Source organism: Prosopis cineraria, unplaced genomic scaffold (genome assembly GCF_029017545.1).
Source record: "Prosopis cineraria cultivar Desert tree isolate PC_DT_omini unplaced genomic scaffold, ASM2901754v1 PC3, whole genome shotgun sequence".
NCBI lineage: Eukaryota > Viridiplantae > Streptophyta > Magnoliopsida > Fabales > Fabaceae > Prosopis > Prosopis cineraria.
In genome coordinates, this window is record NW_026555334.1 from 2,461,637 (window position 1) to 2,481,285 (window position 19,649).

At 31.5% G+C, this 19,649-nt stretch overlaps 1 protein-coding gene across 1 annotated transcript; it reads left to right on the plus strand.

Moving 5' to 3' along the window:
* The first annotated feature begins 6,072 nt into the window (after window positions 1-6,072).
* Window positions 6,073-9,305, plus strand: LOC129304909 (uncharacterized). The gene is made up of 6 exons (XM_054944754.1): window positions 6,073-6,207; window positions 6,943-7,009; window positions 7,147-7,209; window positions 7,745-7,852; window positions 8,174-8,529; window positions 8,650-9,305. Exons 5-6 carry the CDS (start codon window positions 8,503-8,505, stop codon window positions 9,268-9,270), a joined length of 648 nt encoding a protein of 215 aa, XP_054800729.1. The 5' UTR covers window positions 6,073-6,207; window positions 6,943-7,009; window positions 7,147-7,209; window positions 7,745-7,852; window positions 8,174-8,502; the 3' UTR covers window positions 9,271-9,305.
* The last annotated feature ends 10,344 nt before the right edge of the window (window positions 9,306-19,649 follow it).

Genomic DNA, 19,649 nt, shown 5'->3' on the forward strand with positions numbered 1-19,649 from the left:
GGCCTTCGATCTCAATTGTCGCCATCGCACTGATCTTGGTGAAAGTCAGCCGTCCTATTCCGGTGGTTGCCATCAGTCCAGTCCTAGTCATCGCATTAGTTTGATCCTAATCGTCATCATTGGTCTGGGCTCGGAAGAAGTCAACCATCCGATTCCAGTTGTCGTCGTCGGTCTAATCCAATGGAAGTCGGCCGTCCAGTCTTAGTCGTCATTGGTGCTACAGTCCCAGTCAGCATTGATAGTCTGATCTTAATAGAAGTTGGCTATTTAGACCATCGACTTTAACTAGAAATGAACTGCTAACGTTGTTCAAGTTTTTTTAAAATTTAAATATAGAATTTAAAATTTAAAATTTTACTCTAGATCCAAACAATGGATTTTATATTATAATTTAAAATTTTTTATATTATCCAAACAAAGAATTTAGAATTTATGAATTTCAAATGTGAGATTTTAAAACCAAATTTTCCACTTAAGTCCACCCATCCAAATGCAAACTAAATGTTTTCTTGGTGAATGTGTTATAGGAAAAAATGTCTTGTACTTGAAATCATAAACCATTACCTTTGCTGGTTTGATTTATAAGTCCTTGATATGAAAAATATATACATGCCTCCTATTATTATGCTTCATTAATATATATATATATAATATAATATAATTTTCCCTACATTTAAAAATGACCATGTTAAAAATTAAGAATCTTAACTATCTATCTATTTTTCTTGATAGGTATATGTACCACTGTCCTAATTTATAAGGCATTTTATTCAAAATTATGCATACAAATTAATAAATATTATTAAATATACTTTATAATATTTTTTTCAAAATAATAAAATATAAATTTTTAAAAATGTCCTTCATTTAATATTTTATTTATGAAAGAATATTAAAAGAGAATATAATTAGAAGGATAATATTGAAAAAGTATTATTATTATAGTGAAATCTTATTTTTATCAAGTGTTTTATAATTTGAAATATCAAATCTTTTAAAAAATGTCTCATAAATTGGGATTGAGGAAGTATTATATAATATATATATATATATATATTGTCTTATATTTGAGAGAGAGATTGGGGGGGGGGTTTAAGAGTCAAGATCCATTAAGTAAAAAAGCACACGTGAAACATGGGTAAATAAAGGGATTGATTTTCGCCCGGCATAAGACAAAAGCTCAAAGCTCTCACTCGAGTCACAATTAATATTTTGTGATTTTCAAGATTGTCAATTAATTAGCTAACTACAAACACTTTTAGTAATTAAATGAGGAAAAGCATTTAACAAGAAAGAGTTAATGGGCTATTAACCTTAAACTATAGATCTATGTCTAGGACTCTAAATTTTTGGTACAATATTTCCCTCAATTTTAAAAAACGGTGCAATATTATCCTTATTATTAATAAAATTTAACTTTCACTATTAGTTGACAATAAATTATAGCAAAAGATAAAAAAATTATAAAAAATAATCCAAAACTATAGACAATGACCTAAAAAATCACAAAAAGTGATCAAGTCTTGGTTCTTTTATGTAATTTTTGGATCTTTTTTTGTGATTTTTTAGTTAACTAACTATCAAAGTTAACATTTGTTAATTATACATAGGGCCAACATAACACTATTTTTTTTTGGTGCAAAACATGACACTATTTTTAAAAGTTGAAAAGAACATTATATCAAAATAAGTTTAGGATTATAGACTCTTAGATCTGTAACAAATCTTTAAAATAGTGTGTTAATGGTATGTGTTAGAACATAAAAGAAGTCTCACATTTAAAGATTAGAATATAAATTATAAATATATAAACTTAGGAAGTATTTAACCAAATAGCTTAAGCTATTTTGATAGAGTATATTATCTTTAAACATACTTAATATAAGAAATCTAATATATGGTATCATGAGCCATTCGATCCATGACAAAAATAAAACAAAAAAGGAGGAAAAAAGAAAAAAATTAAAGAACAAAAGATGAAAAAAAAGAGATTAAAAAAAGAGAAAAGGAGAAATTAAATAGACTTGAGAAAAGTACAAGCTTAGGCAACAAGAAGAAATGAGGAAAAAAAGTAGTAGAAAAAATGTTAGAACATAAAAGAAGTCTCACATCTAAAATTAAAATATATATTATAAATATATAAGCTTGAAAAATATCTAACCAAATGGCTTATGCTATTATAATGGAATATACTATCCTTAAACATATTTAATATAAAAAATCTAACAGTATGTACTTCTATTCAAGTTATGTTCTATATTGTAAAATATATACTCTCTCCTTTAGAAATATAAGACATTATTTTTTTTTATGTTGAATGTTAAAAAATATACTCCCTTCATTTTTTATCATAAGAGAAACTGTCACATGTTTATTTGTTTTTTTCTTTACCAAAATTATAAATTTTAAAAACATTTGTAACATTTTTTTAAAATTGTCCCTCATAAAATCAATATTTATTTTCATGAGACAAATTTGTTTTATTAATTTAGGATAATTTAATCCAGTTTTCTTAATTCTAGACATAATTGTTATATTTAACGAATTTGTTTATATTTAAAAACGAAGTAGTATATTAATGTATGTCATAAATTTTACCTCCAAATCAAATAAATTTTCTAGGCTCCATCCCTCTGAGTGTTGGCAGCTATTCGTCAGAAATTCAGAATATGTCCAGGGTACATATGATCGATTATATATAACCAATTATATATTGACTGACTTAAAACAGATGACAAAGTTGAGAGCAAAAACATCGAGATATATATATATATATATATATATATATATATATATATATATATATTTTGGGTTGCTCGTCCCATTTGAAGTGGTAAACAACGTGTTCCACAGCATAATTAACAAAATTGAAACTAATTAAAAAGCAAAAGATAATAATACTTTGCCCTTCCATACAAGCAAAGGTCATATTATTGTAATGGAAGAATGGCATTTAAGTTCAAAAAGGATTATCATTTTATTCAGGTAATGCCCTAACAAATTTCAAAATATAAAATAAGTCCAATACATCCTTAACTGATATTTTTATGTAATGTAATCTTTTCCTAGTTTTAAATTTAAGAAAATGAGTGACAAATTTAACAAGACAAATTAAGTTGAAAGTTCCTGGAAGTTATTAGATGATGACATGTTACTTTTCAAATTTAATCATCAAAATTCTTGTTCGTGCTAAAACTAGAATTAAGTTGCAGATTCAAGACGACACAATTGCAAATTTGTCTCCTAAATTTGATATATTTTTATATTTTGTGACTTTATCTCCTAAATTTGTTGGGACTTGACTTTACATTTAAAAATACCAGTTGAGATCTAGGGGTTTAAAATTTGTTAGGAATTTACTTGAATAAAATGACTTTATTGGGACTTAATGTCATTTTCCCAATTGCAAATGCTTCCCCGAGATTCCTGCTCTGTGCTTTTTCAGACATAAGGGACATGAGTTTGGTAGTTAATCATGTACAAAAGGCTACCACGCACCAAAGTGACTACTACCTCACGACATCGACAGTTTTGCTAGTAATTGTCGCATTGCTGCAAAATGGAACACTTTGATTCATTTATGGACAGTCAAGTTGTTTCGATGACGGGGCTGAATTTATACCATTCGACGTTAGAAGGTAAATGGAGTGAAGTGGTGGCGGCATACGAAAACGATTCAGAGATTCACAAGATGCAGATCAACAGCCATGAAGACACGGCATTGCACGTGGCGGCGAACGGCAACAATGCAGAAGCCGTTGAGCAGCTGGTGGGTGAAATTGAGCAGACGCCGTCGGCGTTGGAGAGTTTGAAACAACAGAATGTTGCAGGGGACACAGCGTTGCATTGTGCAGCATCCATAGGGTCGCTCCAGATGTGTAAGTGCATCATTGAAGTTGATCATCATCGTCAAGGACACGTGTTGATTGAAGAACGGAACAAAAAGGAGAGACTCCTATGTTCTTGGCTGCTTTAAATGGACATAAGGATGTTTTCTTTTACCTCCAATCTCGCTGCGCCGACCAGTCTCTTGGGCCTTGCAGAAGAACAAGTGATGGCCAGACCGTCCTTCATTGCACCATCAGCCGAGACCACTTTGGTATGTAAATTTTACTCCCCAGAAGAAACTACTCCGGCTTCTTTTTATTTTTTATTTATTAATACAATTATAAATTTCAAGAAATATTTATTATATCTTTTCAACTTGTTCCTTATAAAGTTAGTACTCATTTTCAATAGATAAATTTGTTTCATTAAATATCAGAATAATTTAGTCCAAATTAAATTTTAATTATAAGCATAATTATTATAGCATAATTATTATACTTAACTAACTTTCTTAAACTACATGAATTAGTTAGTTTCTCTTATACTTGAACGTGAAGGGAGTAACTTAGATTGTTTGGTCAAACCAATGAATTTTTGGATGGGTCAAGCGGGTTGAATTTTATCTTTTTTCCCTCTCTTTGCTAAGCTTGAAATGACATAGTTCTAACTCTAAACAGCAGAGGGGTAAAAAATTTCCGTCGGTTGTGTGGTTTAATAACTTCTGTTTTATTGGGTCGTGTGTGGTTCAATGTTATATATTATTATTTTAGTATATTTTAATTATTATTTTCTTAAATCACAATTGGGTTGATGACCCTGGTTCAATTACGATTGGATCATTCATCCTTAAACCATTGTTTTAATTGGTTTAATGACTAGTTCTGTTTCAAGTACTTTGAACTATTCTTTTTTAAAAAAAAAAAAAACAGATGCAATTAGTTGTAAATTTCTAAATTTAACTGGTAAATATAGTAGGAGGCGGACTTGTTTTAAATTTACAACTAATTAATGATTTATTTATTGATTAATTCATGCTCACGTATGCATGTTCACAGAGTTGGCATTTGAAATCATTCAAATGTACAAGGAGGGCATTGTGGGCTCCGTGGATGAAAAGGGAATTACGCCTCTCCATGTCCTAGCCGACAAACCTTCTGGCTTCGAGAGCAGCAGCAATTTTAGATGGTATACCAAGTTGGCATACAAGTGTAAGTACTTCTTCTAATTTTATTTATGAGTCACTTCTACTATGTTTTATTAGAATAAAAGAAAACCTTAAATCTTATTAACTTTGTCTTAAAATTTAATAAGTTTCCACCTCTATCTCCTAATAAAAAATATTATTTTTCATAATTTTTTCAAACATTTAATAAGGGTATAAATACAAAATTAGTAAATAATTAAGTATCCTATAAATATAATCAAAATTAATCTTATATCTCTATAACATAAATAGGGCCAGAGAAGCATAGCAAATATAATTGACCTCTTCATCATTAGTACGCATGTATGCTCCCCTTAATTATACTCCCTCCGTTCCAAAAATGCCCTTAATTAAATCCTTCTCACACACTCTTAATTATTAACTAAGGCCATTATTTTTATAAGGGTATTTTTGAGAAATCACATTAATTACTACCTAAATTTTGTAAATTCTATTGTTTCATAAATAGTAAAGTCCAACTCTTGTCTATTTTGGCCTATAAAAAAGAATGGAGGGAGTATTATTTGTTTTTGTAAAAAAATAAAAAAAAAATCAATATTGTAATTATTGTTTATATTTAAATATTTTCCATTTTCATGCGGAAGGTATATTCGTGAAACCGTTGAGGTGCACCAACCATCAGTCAAAATCATGTCCAACAGAATCCCAGCAGACTGGCAAGTTCACGTTTACGAAAAGCAATTATTTTGTTTATCTTAATTTTGCTTTATAATTATGATCTGAAAAATAAACAAAGTTCATGTCTTGTCATAGCTGTTCCCGAAAGCATAGCGGATGCAGAAAACCCAAGTGATTACATCTATGAACGTGAAAATGTTGTTCCAAAAAATTATCGGACATGTTGTGACACTTTCATGGCATTCGCCCGTTTTATTATTTGGCCTGTCTTTGGTACAGTACTCTCTCTTTCTGTACCTAATAACAAACTGTTCTGTTCATAATTGATAGTGTTTTTAATTCTCTGTTATATGCACTTGTGGCTGTTTATATTAATTAAGGATTATTAAAGAATTGTCGGAAGAAGAAAGAAAAGTACGTTTGGTGCGGTCAAATACTGGATGAAATTTGGAGGCATAAAGATGTAGCATATGTTGGAGGTGGTGTCAAAGCCTATAGGATACCCAAACCTGATCCTAAGACCGATGGCCGAAAAGGTTTTTCGCTCTTCACCCACCCATCATTATATGTCATGGAGATATTGATCTTTTCTTTGTTTTTTTTTTAAACCTTTCTTTAATCTTTACACAACACGTTGAGTAGAAAGAGATGCTTAATGGACTACCTATTTAAATGAGTTGGTTTTGCCGAGATAATTTCTAGTTTTTGAAGAGATATTGTGTCCCACTCAAGTTATATACCCACCAAAATGGTTTACAGATCGAAAAAGTAAATTATGTGCTATAGCATAGACTCTTTCAGGTTTAAAATATAAACAGTTTTTAGCAAAAATTTGCATATCAAATAAAGTCATATATATATTGTTTTCCCTCTTTTACTCTCAGTCCCAATCACCAATGCACCTCATAATGAATTAAGATAATTTGACACAAGGATCTAAATTAATAAATATAAGGGATAAAATGAAAAAAATAATTTTTATATGTATTAAGTTACTTATATTTTGAATCAAAATAGCTGAGAGAAAATGCTTATATTTTGAAATGGAGGGAGTACTTCTTATTAAATAAGTTATGCCCAACATTAATGAATAGATCATATCCAATACACCTTTATGAACTTTTTGGGCTTCTGTTCCTTGGATGTTATCCAAACTACACTTATTCTTTCTAACTAACAATTATTACATTCAAGAAAATAAAATATCCTAAAAATAAATATCACGATTGATTATGCATACATTGCAACACTTTAATTTGGGCAAATTGCAGGTGATAATGTAAACCAAAAGGGGGAAGGAACAAAGTGTTGGTGGTAAACAGAACCAACAAAATATAGGTAGTAGTATAAATGACTCCCTGTCTTCCTTGTTGAGAAAACTGTGTGAGAGAGTGAGATATATATATATATATATATATATATATATCACTATTGATTGTGCATATGGAAAACACTTTAATTTGGGCAAATTGCAGGTGATAATGCGAACCAAAAGGGGGAACGAAGTGTTGATGGCAAACAGAACAAGCAAAGTATTGGTAATAGAAATTACTCTCCCTCTCTTCCCCTGTTGAGAAAACAGTGTGTGTGAGGTATACATATACAAATATATATATCACTATTGGTAATAGAAAGTGTCTTGTAATAATAAAGGAAGGAGGGAATGGTATTATAAATATTTTTTTCAAGGAGTATTCTTTAATCTTTGACATTTTTTATCATTAAAGTTACTTTCTCACATCTAATTTGCATACTTTTTTTATTATTAAAGAAACAAATCTTTTTCAAAGAACTATTCTGGTTATATTGGGAGAAAATAATATCTAAAAGGAGGCTGTGTGGACTAGTCCGTGGCAAGCTCGGAACTAAGCGGTGTGGGTAACCTGTCTCTAAATGGTCTCCCATTTTGCCAACCCAGGTTACCACATTTTGGCTGATTGGTTCGAAGGGAGCATTGTCTAGTGAAATATTCATTAAAAAATTAACAAGAAAGAAATAAAGATATGAGAAATGAGAGCTAAGAGATGATGAAAGACAGTCTCAGAAGTGTTTTTTCTCCTCTCTTCCTGACAGAACTGACGTTTCAAAACACCAGCAAGTTGGACAAGCTCACACCCTTGTGCAAAAGAAAGGGTAATGGATCTGGAAGCTTGAATTTAACCAGATGCTGCCTGAGCCTATGTGAGTTGTATAAAAAATAAATGTATATTTAATTTTAAATATTTATTAATTATTTTTATGTTAAAAATATATTTTTTATTGCTTGTCCGTGGGACTCCTATATATATTCATAAATGAAATGTTATATATGTATAACCCATGGACTTAAATCCTTTGAACTTCAGATTCATGAATTTATTATTTTTAATATTTTCTTTTATAAAACTTGAAATCTTTAATCTCTTCTTTGAAACGGAAAATTTCTTGAAATTCATGAATTCTCAACTTGAAAGAAGAATAATCCGCTGTCATAGCCCATAGATTGATTGGACTGATTTGTAGGGTGTGATGAAGAGGAGGAAAATGAAGGGGGAAATGAGTCGGCATTGTTTGTTGCAGCGAAAAATGGGGTGTTGGAAATATTGAAGAAAATTCTGAAATATAAACCAGGGGCGATCCACGAAACAAACTTGCTAGACCAAAATGTATTGCATGTGACTGTGGAGAACAGGCAACCACATGTATTTGATCATCTGGAGAAGTACCTGAATGAGAATACGTTGTGGGAAAGCCACGTGGGACGTGCGGACAAAGACGGCAACACGATCCTCCACTTGGCCGCCAAGCTCTCGCATTACAAGCCCTGGCATATTGCTGGTTCTGCCTTGCAAATGCAGTGGGAAGTGAAATGGTTTCTGGTATCATTTCTAATATTCTTCCTCCTCCTCAATCAAATTAATTCAATCCATGCATGGTTTCATGTCATGCAATGCATGCATGTTTATATTGACGTGAGCTTTAATTTCTTGTATTTCTAGTTTATGAAGGAGAAAATGCCGCAGCACATGCAATTCCTCAAAAACAAGAGCAACGAGACACCGCAGGACATTTTCGTACGTGATAACAAGGATCTGCTCGATGAAGGCATTGGGTGGCTGAAGAGCACGTCGGAATCATGCTCCGTGGTGGCTGCGCTTATTGCAGGCGTGGCCTTCGCCACGGCCACCACTATCCCCGGCGGTACTCAGGAGGAGACCGGCAAACCTTACTTGGAGCGCCACCCGGCTTTCAACTTGTTTGCATTCACATCCCTCTTGGCTCTCTCCTGCTCCATCACCTCTCTCGTCATGTTCCTCTCCATCCTCACTTCTCGCCAGCAACCTCGAGATTTCCGCAAAGATTTGCCTCTCAAAGTTCTTTTGGGGTTGAGTTGCCTCTTCGTGTCCATCGCTTCTGTCTTGGTTTCTTTCTCTTCCGCATTCTTCTTCTTGCTCAGGGAACACCTCCAGCAGGTTGTTTTCCCACTCTATGCCGTCACTATCTTGCCTATTACTTTCTTTGGCGTTGCTCAGTTCCCCCTCTACATCGATCTTATGAGAGCTATTTTGTTCGAGAGACCCCAGTCCAGCAATAGAGAATCTGAGAAGCTTATTCTCTGATCAAACACTTTATCACTTTATCTCCATATTATATATATTCTTCTCACAACTATTCATCTCTTTTGTTATCAACAGCTCCAGCTACTGTTGGAATATTAGGATGTTATTCATAAGTCTTTAATCACCTAATTAATTAGTTGGTATCTCTAAATCTATATAAAGGGCCACATCATTGTGTTTGAATTTCACCTTTAGATGAATTGTTGTTTTAAATCTTTCAAGTGAAGGATTGTGTTGTTGCAACCTTCAATCATAACCATTCATGGATGTTGTTCGTCTTCTTTTCTTTTATTCAGCTTTGTATCTTAATGAAGTCATTTGAAATTATGATTTCGTTGCTGTGCTGTTTTACTACTATATGAAAATCTATCCCATCATGATCTATCAATAACTGGAAGCTCGACTTTTGGAGGGTCCCACACCTTTGATATTCCGAATATTCATGATGCAATTGAACTTCTTGACCAAGAATTTTGAAGATTGTTAAATTGTGAAGACAAGGTGCTCAAGTGTGAAGAGGAAAAAAATAAATAAAACATAAGTTCTGGTCCTTAATAAAATTATGGTTAACTTGAGCCGAAGGCCTTATAAATATTTTTTTTAATTAATTAAATCATCAATCTTTAGAGTTGTGGTTAACATTGATGAAAATCCTTGCTATTATTCAACATTATATATATCCACATCAAAGGACATCATCTCTAAATTAAAGATATATAATAATTAAATATATTTGATTATAATTCTAAGAATTGATTATTCTTTGATGAAAAGCAAAGAATATTAAGCTAACTTGACCACTAACTAAACCGTTTTTTTCCCTTTAAATGTGAGCTTGCTTCTCACAGTTAAATGCATTCTTGAAAAGACGACAGGAACAAACAACAGGAAGATGGCATATTCATAAGACATACGTAAGGTTAAGTATTATTTGGATTGATGGATTTAGATTTGAATTTTAAATTTTAAATAATATATTTCAAATCTTACACTTAAAATTTATGTATTTGAAATTCTTTATTTAGGTAGTTTTAAAAAATTCAAATGAAGAAGAGATGGGTTAAGATTTGAAACAAAAATGAAAAGTTGAAAGTGATAAATTTACCTCTATTTTTAATCAATGAGAGATGAGAACCAAAAATTAAAAAAAAAAATACTGGAGTCAAAGAGATCTCATTAGTGAAAACACAAATAAAACAAGAGACTTGAAGGTATTAAAAATTCAAATGTCTGAATGCATATATGTAAATATAGTTTAAAATTATAAAGGAAATATAATAAGAAATGAATTTTCAAATCTATAAATTTGTATATATGCAAATAAAAAAATTGATCAAATTCAAATTTCTATTAATCAAAGCATATTTATTTCAACCCTTCAGTCAAACAGTCAAGCCCAACACCATGAGCAAGTCGAAATACATAATCCAATCCAATTCGTCAGGGTCCAATGTGGCATTCTAAATGTCCAAGAACAAGTATCACAAGCCTAAAACTAGAAAAGAACCAAAGGGCAAATTAAAATTCGAGCAGCAAGAATTTTGAGTGAAGCTTAAACTTTACTGCAAGGATATATTAAAATCCTCAACCAAAAATCTTCGTTAAAATCTTCATTCATTCATTTTTGTGGTGATAATTTATGAATGATTGTTCATTATCTTTCCTATCCTCTCTATTGGTCCTTAAGATCATTTATATTTGTCTATTATTCCTATTTTTGCACAATTTATGCACTTTGTTAAAATTGATCTATGAGTAATTGTTCTTCATCATTTCAAAAGGGAAAATTTCAATCAATTAGTGGTAACCATTATGATCAGAAATCAGAAACAATTTTTTTTTTTCAAACTTTGAGTTTAAACTTATTAATTTCAACTAAATACGTTTCCAATACTAATGGCAATCATCCTAAACCAAACCAAATCCAGAATGAATATCAATGAAGAACTTCACATAGCAATGAACTGTGAGGTCATGAAACCAAATCATACAACCGAGTCCAACCACAATACACTGTAACCATATAGAAGAAACGAGATGCTTGGTGAAAAATGAGTTTTGTATACTACTCCACTACTGAATCATCTAATAGTCTTGTTCGCATCTTCAATGATCTTATCCAATAATGGTACTTTCGTCAATTTAATGGACATGATTGTCCCATTCCACAGGTTAGCCACTTGTTCATCATTGTTCAAATGGTTTAAAACAATCCCTTTTTCTCTCAGAATCTTTTCATCTTCCTCAAAATCTATAATCCCATTCACCAATTCTATGCATCTTATGAAAACAAGTGGCCTGCCACTGCATTGTAATTGACGCTTCATGAGCAGCCAAGTTTCTAATCAACACTTGACTGTTGATGTCTGTGGCTATTGTGGGAAGTTGAAGTGTGGCTGCTTCTTTATCAAATCTGATGCTACAAATTTCTCCATTATTAGTGGGTGAGAAACAGATTCCAAAGTTTGAGAGTTCTGTAACACAAGGGATCGCAATTTCCTCCATCAAGGCTGGCTTCTTGAGATCAACAATTTCTGTTTTCGATTGCTCATTCTCTTGTGAGAAAAACAAGTATTCCAAAGGGTGTTTTATAATCCCAACCACCGAAAGGTTACAAATGATTGTCAAAGGCATACAAATGATGATCTTCATTGGCTTGTATAACAATACCTGAAACAATAACTCTACATAATAATACTTTGAATTATAAGTCTCAAGTCATTGATCATACATGTTTGTTATACAAAATGACATTAAATTCATAGTTCATAGAGAGCATCTCAGAAAGGGGAAAAACACAGCTAGGTCACCAAACAATTCCAAGAGGACACATAGTATGACACTATATTTTAACTCAAAACTTTAAGGCATTGAGCTTATAGATCTTTTCCACAGATCTATCTCTTCTTTAACCCAATTTTATCCGATGTGGAACTTTTCCATACATTAAACCAAGTTAACTCACACTTAACATCCCAACACATAAATAATTCAAGTGCAAGCGAATCCTAAACAAGAGATGGTATATTTTTACAGGAGCCAAAATGATATCACAACTAGAAAATCTGATGACATAAGTTGTTACACCTATATCGATTGTTTAACCAGAAAAAGAAGTTGGATTCACAAGCCTAAAACTATAAGAGAACTTAAGGGCAAATTAAAATTCTAGCAATAAGAATTTTGAGTAAAGCTTAAACTTCACTGCAATCAAGGGTGAGCTTCAGTTGGTTCGGTTCGGTTCGGTAACAAAATATGCATAACCAATCGACCGAACAACACTGAAAATGAAAACCAAATCGAACTGAACAAACCAATCAAACCGAACAAGGACCAAACCGAAATTTGATAATTCGGTTTGGTCGGTTAATTCGGTTTTTTGGTTTCATATTGGGCTACTTGAAATTGGGCCCATTTTTTAAAATATTAAAACAAAACAACACTACAAAATTGGGCCTTTTTTCTATTTGTTTTTTGCAATATGAGCCCATTTTAATTACACCCATATGATATAAAGCCCAAATATTATAAAGGCATGGATGATCAAATAAACAACTACAAATAAATAGCCATAGATCATCAAATAATGGCCCCATAATCCAGTCACAACCATGCTAAATATATGATTGTAACAAAACAGACACGTGAGTGATGAAATAAAAGACAAAACAGTATGCCTGTGACTGGATTATAGCACAATCCAAAATTTTCTTCTTGATTTAATTCATTCCAATCACATGTGCTTGATGACAAAATTTTTAATCCAATCACATATGCTTGCTGACAGAATTTTTAATCCAGTCACAATCCAACAAAACAGACACATGTAAGTTACATCATAGCACAATCATATATTTTTAATCTAATCATAGCTATGCTAAAACCAAACACTCCATAATCCAATCATTACACATGTGCCATATAATCCAGTCATAGAAACCAATAAGTCTTCAAAATATTAAAATTAAACCATTACAATAATCAAATATCCAGATTAGTAAAGCAAAATAAAATGAGCAGCCTTCGTAAATGGAGTACCATAGCACTAGCATCTTGCAACCTACATTACACAAGTAAAAATCATATAAGAAGCCAAGAATTATTAATGAATTTTATATCAAAATTATAGAAAAAAAGCTAACATATAAAATAATTACCTCAAGTCATTAAGAATAAAGGCTCATAGTACATCCACATTTACTTCTATAGCAATTTTTTAAAGATCTAAACATAAATAAAGTATTTAATATTAATATCATTTAATTAAATTTAAAACAATATAACACATAATAAATTACCTCTCTCAATCTTTTGTGCATCATCTATCTTCTTTTTTACTAGAACTAGAAGTGAGTGGTGAAGCCAATCTTGACCACAAACAAGAGATTGCACAACTTTAGGAGTTAAGGAGATCCTAAATGAATCTAGCACATGTTCTCCAGTGCTGAAAGTAGACTCAAAAGCAACAGTAGAAATTGAGACAGCCAAAACATCCCTTGCCAATTGAGAGAGAATGGGGAATCTAGGCCCATTCAACTTCCACCAACTTAAAATATTAAAATCATCTTTATCCATCTCAATTTTTTCAGCCAAATGCTTGTCAACTTCTGTCCTACTAGTTCTCTCATCAAGCCTTTCACTCATGAATTTTTTCTTTTCATGTTCAAGAATTTTTTTAACTTTCATAGCTGGGTCATCATCTTCATCAGATTGATAGCAATTAAATAATTACTTCTTTTCAACTTGCTTTGAAGGAGAGACACGCTCTTTGTATTCATTATATAAAGAAATGAGCAAATCATTCAATTGCCTTCCAACTTGCTGTCCAACCTCACTATAATACATCTTACAAAGTGAATATTGCACCCACTCAAGCTTATACCGAGGATCAAGAATAGTAGCCACAAACATCAATTTATTGATTTTTGAAGGATCTCCCCAATGCTTATCAAATTTTTCTTTCATTTTATAAGCCATTGAAGAAAACTCCAAATCATCACATTTTCTCCGCTCATCCAAAAGGCAGAATAACATATAAATCTCATGAAAAAATTCATTGAATGTAACAAGTGAAGAACTAGAAACACGCAAAGTCAACTCATAGAAATGACTTAGAAACAGTGTCATCTTTCTTACATTTGCCTAATCTTTAACATTAGGCACTCCCTCCCCACTTTCAAGATCAATCCTAAAATAAGGGTCCTTATCCTCAAACCTCCTAAAGGCAGCCTCAAATAGGAGGAGTTCCACCTAATAATTTATAAACTAATAAGTTATACATAATTTGGTCAGTTCGGCCTATTCGATTTTAAATTTTACTAACCGAACTAAATCTATCAATCAAAATATTTAAAAAAAAAATCAAATTGAACTGAAAAATCAAATAGACCAAATCAAATAATGAAAATTCGATTCGATCCGATTCAATTTTTGGTTTTGGTTTTGGTTTGGTTTTGCTCACCCTTAACTACAATGATCATTAAATTAAAAGTCTCTACCAAAAATCATCATTAAAATCTTTTTTTTTGTGGTGATAATTTATGAATGATTGTTCATCTTTCCTGTATATCTACTCTATTAGTCCTTAAGATCATTTTTATTTGTCTATTATTCCTATTTTTGCACAATTTATGTACTTTGTTAAAATTGATCTATGAGTAATTTTTCTTCATCATTTCAAAAGGGAAAATTTCAATCAATTAGTGGTAACAATTATGATCAGAAATTAGAAACAATTTTTTTTTTCAAACTTTGAGTTTAGACTTATTAATTTCAACTAAATACGTTTCCAATACTAATGGCAATCATCCTAAACCAAACCAAATCCAGAATGAATATCAATGAAGAGCTTCACATAGCAATGAACTGCTAGGTCATGAAACCAAATCATACAACCAAGTCCAACCACGATACATTGTAACTATATAGAAGATACGAGATTCTTGGAGAAAAATGAGTCTTGCTCATTACTCCACTATTGAATCATCTAATTGTCTTGGTATGGTTCCTGCTATTGCATCCATAAAAAGAGCAGAAAGCTTGAAAGAACATCAAGAGCAAGATCAATACAACAATTAGAAATGTCAGAAACTGCCATGAACGAAACACATAAAGCTTCATAAGTCTCCAAGTTTTAACTCTCATCCTGCCATTGTAGTACTTGTTCACATCTTCAATGATCTTATCCAAGAATGGTACTTTTATCAATTTAACAGACATGCTCATCCCATTCCACAGGATAGCCGCCTGTTCGTCATTGTTCAAGTGGTTTAAAACAATCCCTTCTTCTCTCAGAATCTTTATGTCTTCCTCAGAATCTATAATCCCATTCATTAATTCTGTGTATCTTGTAAAAATAAGGGGCCAGCCACTGCATGTAATTGATGCTTCATAAGCAACCAAGTTTCTAAGCAACACTTGACTGTTGATGTCTATGGCTATTGTGGGAAGGTGAAGTGTGTTTGCTTCTTCATCAAATCTGATGCTATAAATTGCTCCATTATTAGTGGGTGAGAAACAGATTCCAGAGTTTGAGAGTTCTGTAACACAAGGGATGGCAATTTCCTCCATCAAGGGTGGCTTCTTGAGTTCAACAATTTCTATTTTTGATTGCTCGTTCTCTTGTGAGAAAAACAAGTATTCCAAAAGGTTTTATATAATCCCAACTACCGGAAGGTTATAAATGATTGTTAAAGGCATACAAATGATTATCTTCATTAGCTTGTATAATAGTACTTGAAAAAAATAACTCTATATAATAATACTTTGAATTATAAGTCTCAATTCATTGATCATACATGTTTGTCATACAAGATGACATTAAATTCTTAGTTCATATATAAAGACCATCTTAGAAAGGGAAAGAACACAGGTAGGTCATCCAACAGTACTAAGAGAACACATGGTATGACACTGTCTTAACTTAAAATATTAAGATATTGAGTTTATGGATCTTTTCCATTTATATATCTGTTCTCCAACCTAACTCTATCTGATATGAAACTTTTCACATATTAAACCAAGTCAACTCACACTTAACATCCCTACACATGAATAATTCAAGTGCAAGCGAATCCTAAAGAAGAGATGGTACATTTTTACAAGAGCTAGAATGATATCATGATTAGAAAAATTTATGTTCAATTTAAAAGGAAAAAAGAAAATTTGATGTAACATAATAAGTTGACACACTTATATGGATTTAACAAGAAAAAGAAGCTAAGCTATACCTTCTAAATGAAACTTGTTGATGATTTGGTCAATCTTGATACCATCCTCCAAATCTCACTTAAGGCTTGCTCAACATATCTCACAAATGGTTTTTCATTGCCTTCCATATCTCTGTTATGGTCCTCAAAGTCAATCATATTTGGCTGTTCTTCCAATTTGGGCACAATCATGTTATACAAGAAACACTACAAAAAAATAGCGGAGTAGTAATAAAATTTAGTGACGAGATAAATTTTTGTTGCTAATCCATCGCTAATTTAGCAACGGAATTTAATGATGGAATGTTCTGTTGTTAAAATTTTATCATTATTCCGTCGCTAATCCATCAAAAATAATTTATTGGTAGAATTTGCTGACAAAAAATTTTATCGCTAATGGTTAGAATATCTTATTCTGATTTAGTGATGAAATTTGTGACAAAAAATTCTGTCACAAAGCTTTCTGTCATAATTTCGTTCCTAATTCTGTCACAAATTATTTTTAATTTAATTTTATTATTTACAATATATATTTATATATAATTTATTTAATCATTTATTATTATGCAATAAATAAATAATTTAAAAATTATAATTTAAAATAATTTGTATATTATTAATAATAATTTAAATTGTATACTTAATTATTCTTATTTAAAAATAAAATAAAATAAAATAATTAAAAAATAAAAATTTAAAATATTATATATTATGTAGATACAAATTATAATATAATATATAATGATAATAAAATATTTTTAAATTTAATATTAAATTTATCATCAAAAATAATTTTTTAAATAAAATATAATAGAAATAATTATTATATATAAATTATTTTTCCATATTAATAAATAAATATAATGTTATAAAAATAAGTAAATTTAAATAATATATTTAATAATAATTTAAATAATATATTTATTAATATATGTGTGTGTGGTTAAGTATTATATATTTAATTTATCAATTAAGACCAAAGATTCCTTTCAACTCAACTGGTAACAAGATGGACACAAAAGCACTAGGGAGTATGAAGTTGCAAGTTCGAACCTAGCTAAGGCACAATTGAAGCTAATAATATTTGACATGATAGTGACAAATGATGTAACAGTGATATGGCAGTGAGGTGGCACTGGTCCACTGTGTTGGATTAGATAAAATCCTAAGAAGAAGTTATCCCAATCCAAGAATTTAAAAGATAATTAGTTAAAATAATGGGATCCTAAGAAAACTCATTTCAAAAATGTTGTGTGAGCTCAAACCATGATAAAAAAATTAAGAACTAATACAAAAGTATAGAAATCAAACCACTTCAAGACAAACTGAAACAAGCCATTTTTCAAAAATCTAGCCCATCTGCCGCGGCTGATGGCATAAAGGGACAAGTTCCTTGAAGGCCACTTGCACCGTGGCGCGCACCTACTGTCATGGCAGCAGATTGTTACCATGACAGCTCTCCAAACTTCTAAAGCGCGTTGTTTTTCCATTTGATGTCCGATTTGGACGGTTCAAGTATCCACACGAAGGTCTTCAAGCCCTCTAACTAATGGCATTAATCTCACACTCAAACAATCATCCATTAAAAAGATGCATACCGAACCCAAAATGGTTTGTTTTCACCTCAAAACACATACAAAGGTGTCCAACTTACAATACCGAATGCCATCAGTCATAGAGATACTTTGACCACCTTAAATGAACTATACACAACATGACAATTCATTCATATAACACAAGTAAGAAATCACACTCAAAATGACCACCAAACTCCTATTTGACAATAACACAAAGGGGTGGATAAAATTTAACACACAAATCAACTCGGTCATTTTGACATATAAATCACTTCAATTATATCACTTGTAATTCTAACTTAGCCAAGTATACATAACATTAACCTTGGACCAAGATACACACACCTACCATAAAATTATACAAGTGATATTCTAAAATAATATCATATTCCTAAGTTGGCATTATATATTGACAATGTTCGTTACAACCCAAAAAAGACGAAAGGGAAGAGCTATACAACTATGCTCTTTACTCTTCAGACACCCCTTCTTTCCCCTTGGCCCTACCGGAACCCTCACTTATAAAATATAACCACGGGGTGAGATAAACATCTTAGTAACAGAATAATTCACTACTATTAATTAACATGCACAACCATAAGAGAGTAAAGCTATAATACTCCAAAATATACTTTTATATATTATAACAAACTCTTTTTCATTAACACAAATCATTTACCACTAACAAGATCATTCTACCATCCAAGCCTCCATATCATCCTGACTGAAACCATAGGCTTTTGAACTAAGTGCACATCTACAATGGTCCGAGCTCACTTTTAGTGGTAGGATCACTCAACCAAACGCGTCCTATTCCACTTTTGAACTATAGTTTCCCCTATTGCACATGAATCAAGGTGTCGTTACTTCAACATCGTATCACTGATGCTAAGGAGTGTCACTCTCCAATACTGTATCCTACATGGATACTAAAGAGAAAATCTCCAATACCGTGCCTCACTAGACACTAAGGAGATACATGTTATATGGACTTTCACTACTCCTTCCTACGAGTGAACTCCCACCCTTTAACATGATCATGCTCAAATTACCACACATTTCACACCCTTATGAGAAGTCACAAATTTTCACATAAGAACTCACAACTCTTTATCATCTCGAAAGTAGTTTCTAACGCACGAGAAAATCATCTTTCACAATATGGCAAGCTTTCAAAACACATGTAAACACATATATTTATCTACTCACAAACAGTTAATTAATATAATCAATCAATGTAAATTATTCTGTTACCTCAACCCTTTATTACACAAAAGGGTTTAACGTTAGCTCCACACGATTTATACGCACAAGTTAGCTCAAGCAACACTCAATCTTACAATTAAGTGACAATTGTTAATTATCACTTTGGATAAACCTTGAATTTTTTAGGTTCTAAGTACTCATAACACTCAAATTTCATTTCTAACAATACCAACCATTCTTAAACACTTTAATCATCCCATTAAACATCCTAACACACCAAAATCACTAGCCAATTCCCTACATTATCTCAAAACCTCCAGATTATGCCTAGGGTTCGTCTAAACCCTCAACAAAAATTTTCAATCATCATAAAACTCATAAACTTAGG

What these genes read in the sequence shown, in the direction of transcription:
- LOC129304909 (XM_054944754.1), top strand. Translation starts at nt 8,503, where the DNA reads ATGCAGTGGGAAGTGAAATGGTTTCTG. An exon ending in GGGAAGTGAAATGGTTTCTG is followed by an intron (nt 8,530 to 8,649) that starts GTATCATTTCTA and finishes TTGTATTTCTAG; the next exon opens with TTTATGAAGGAGAAAATGCC.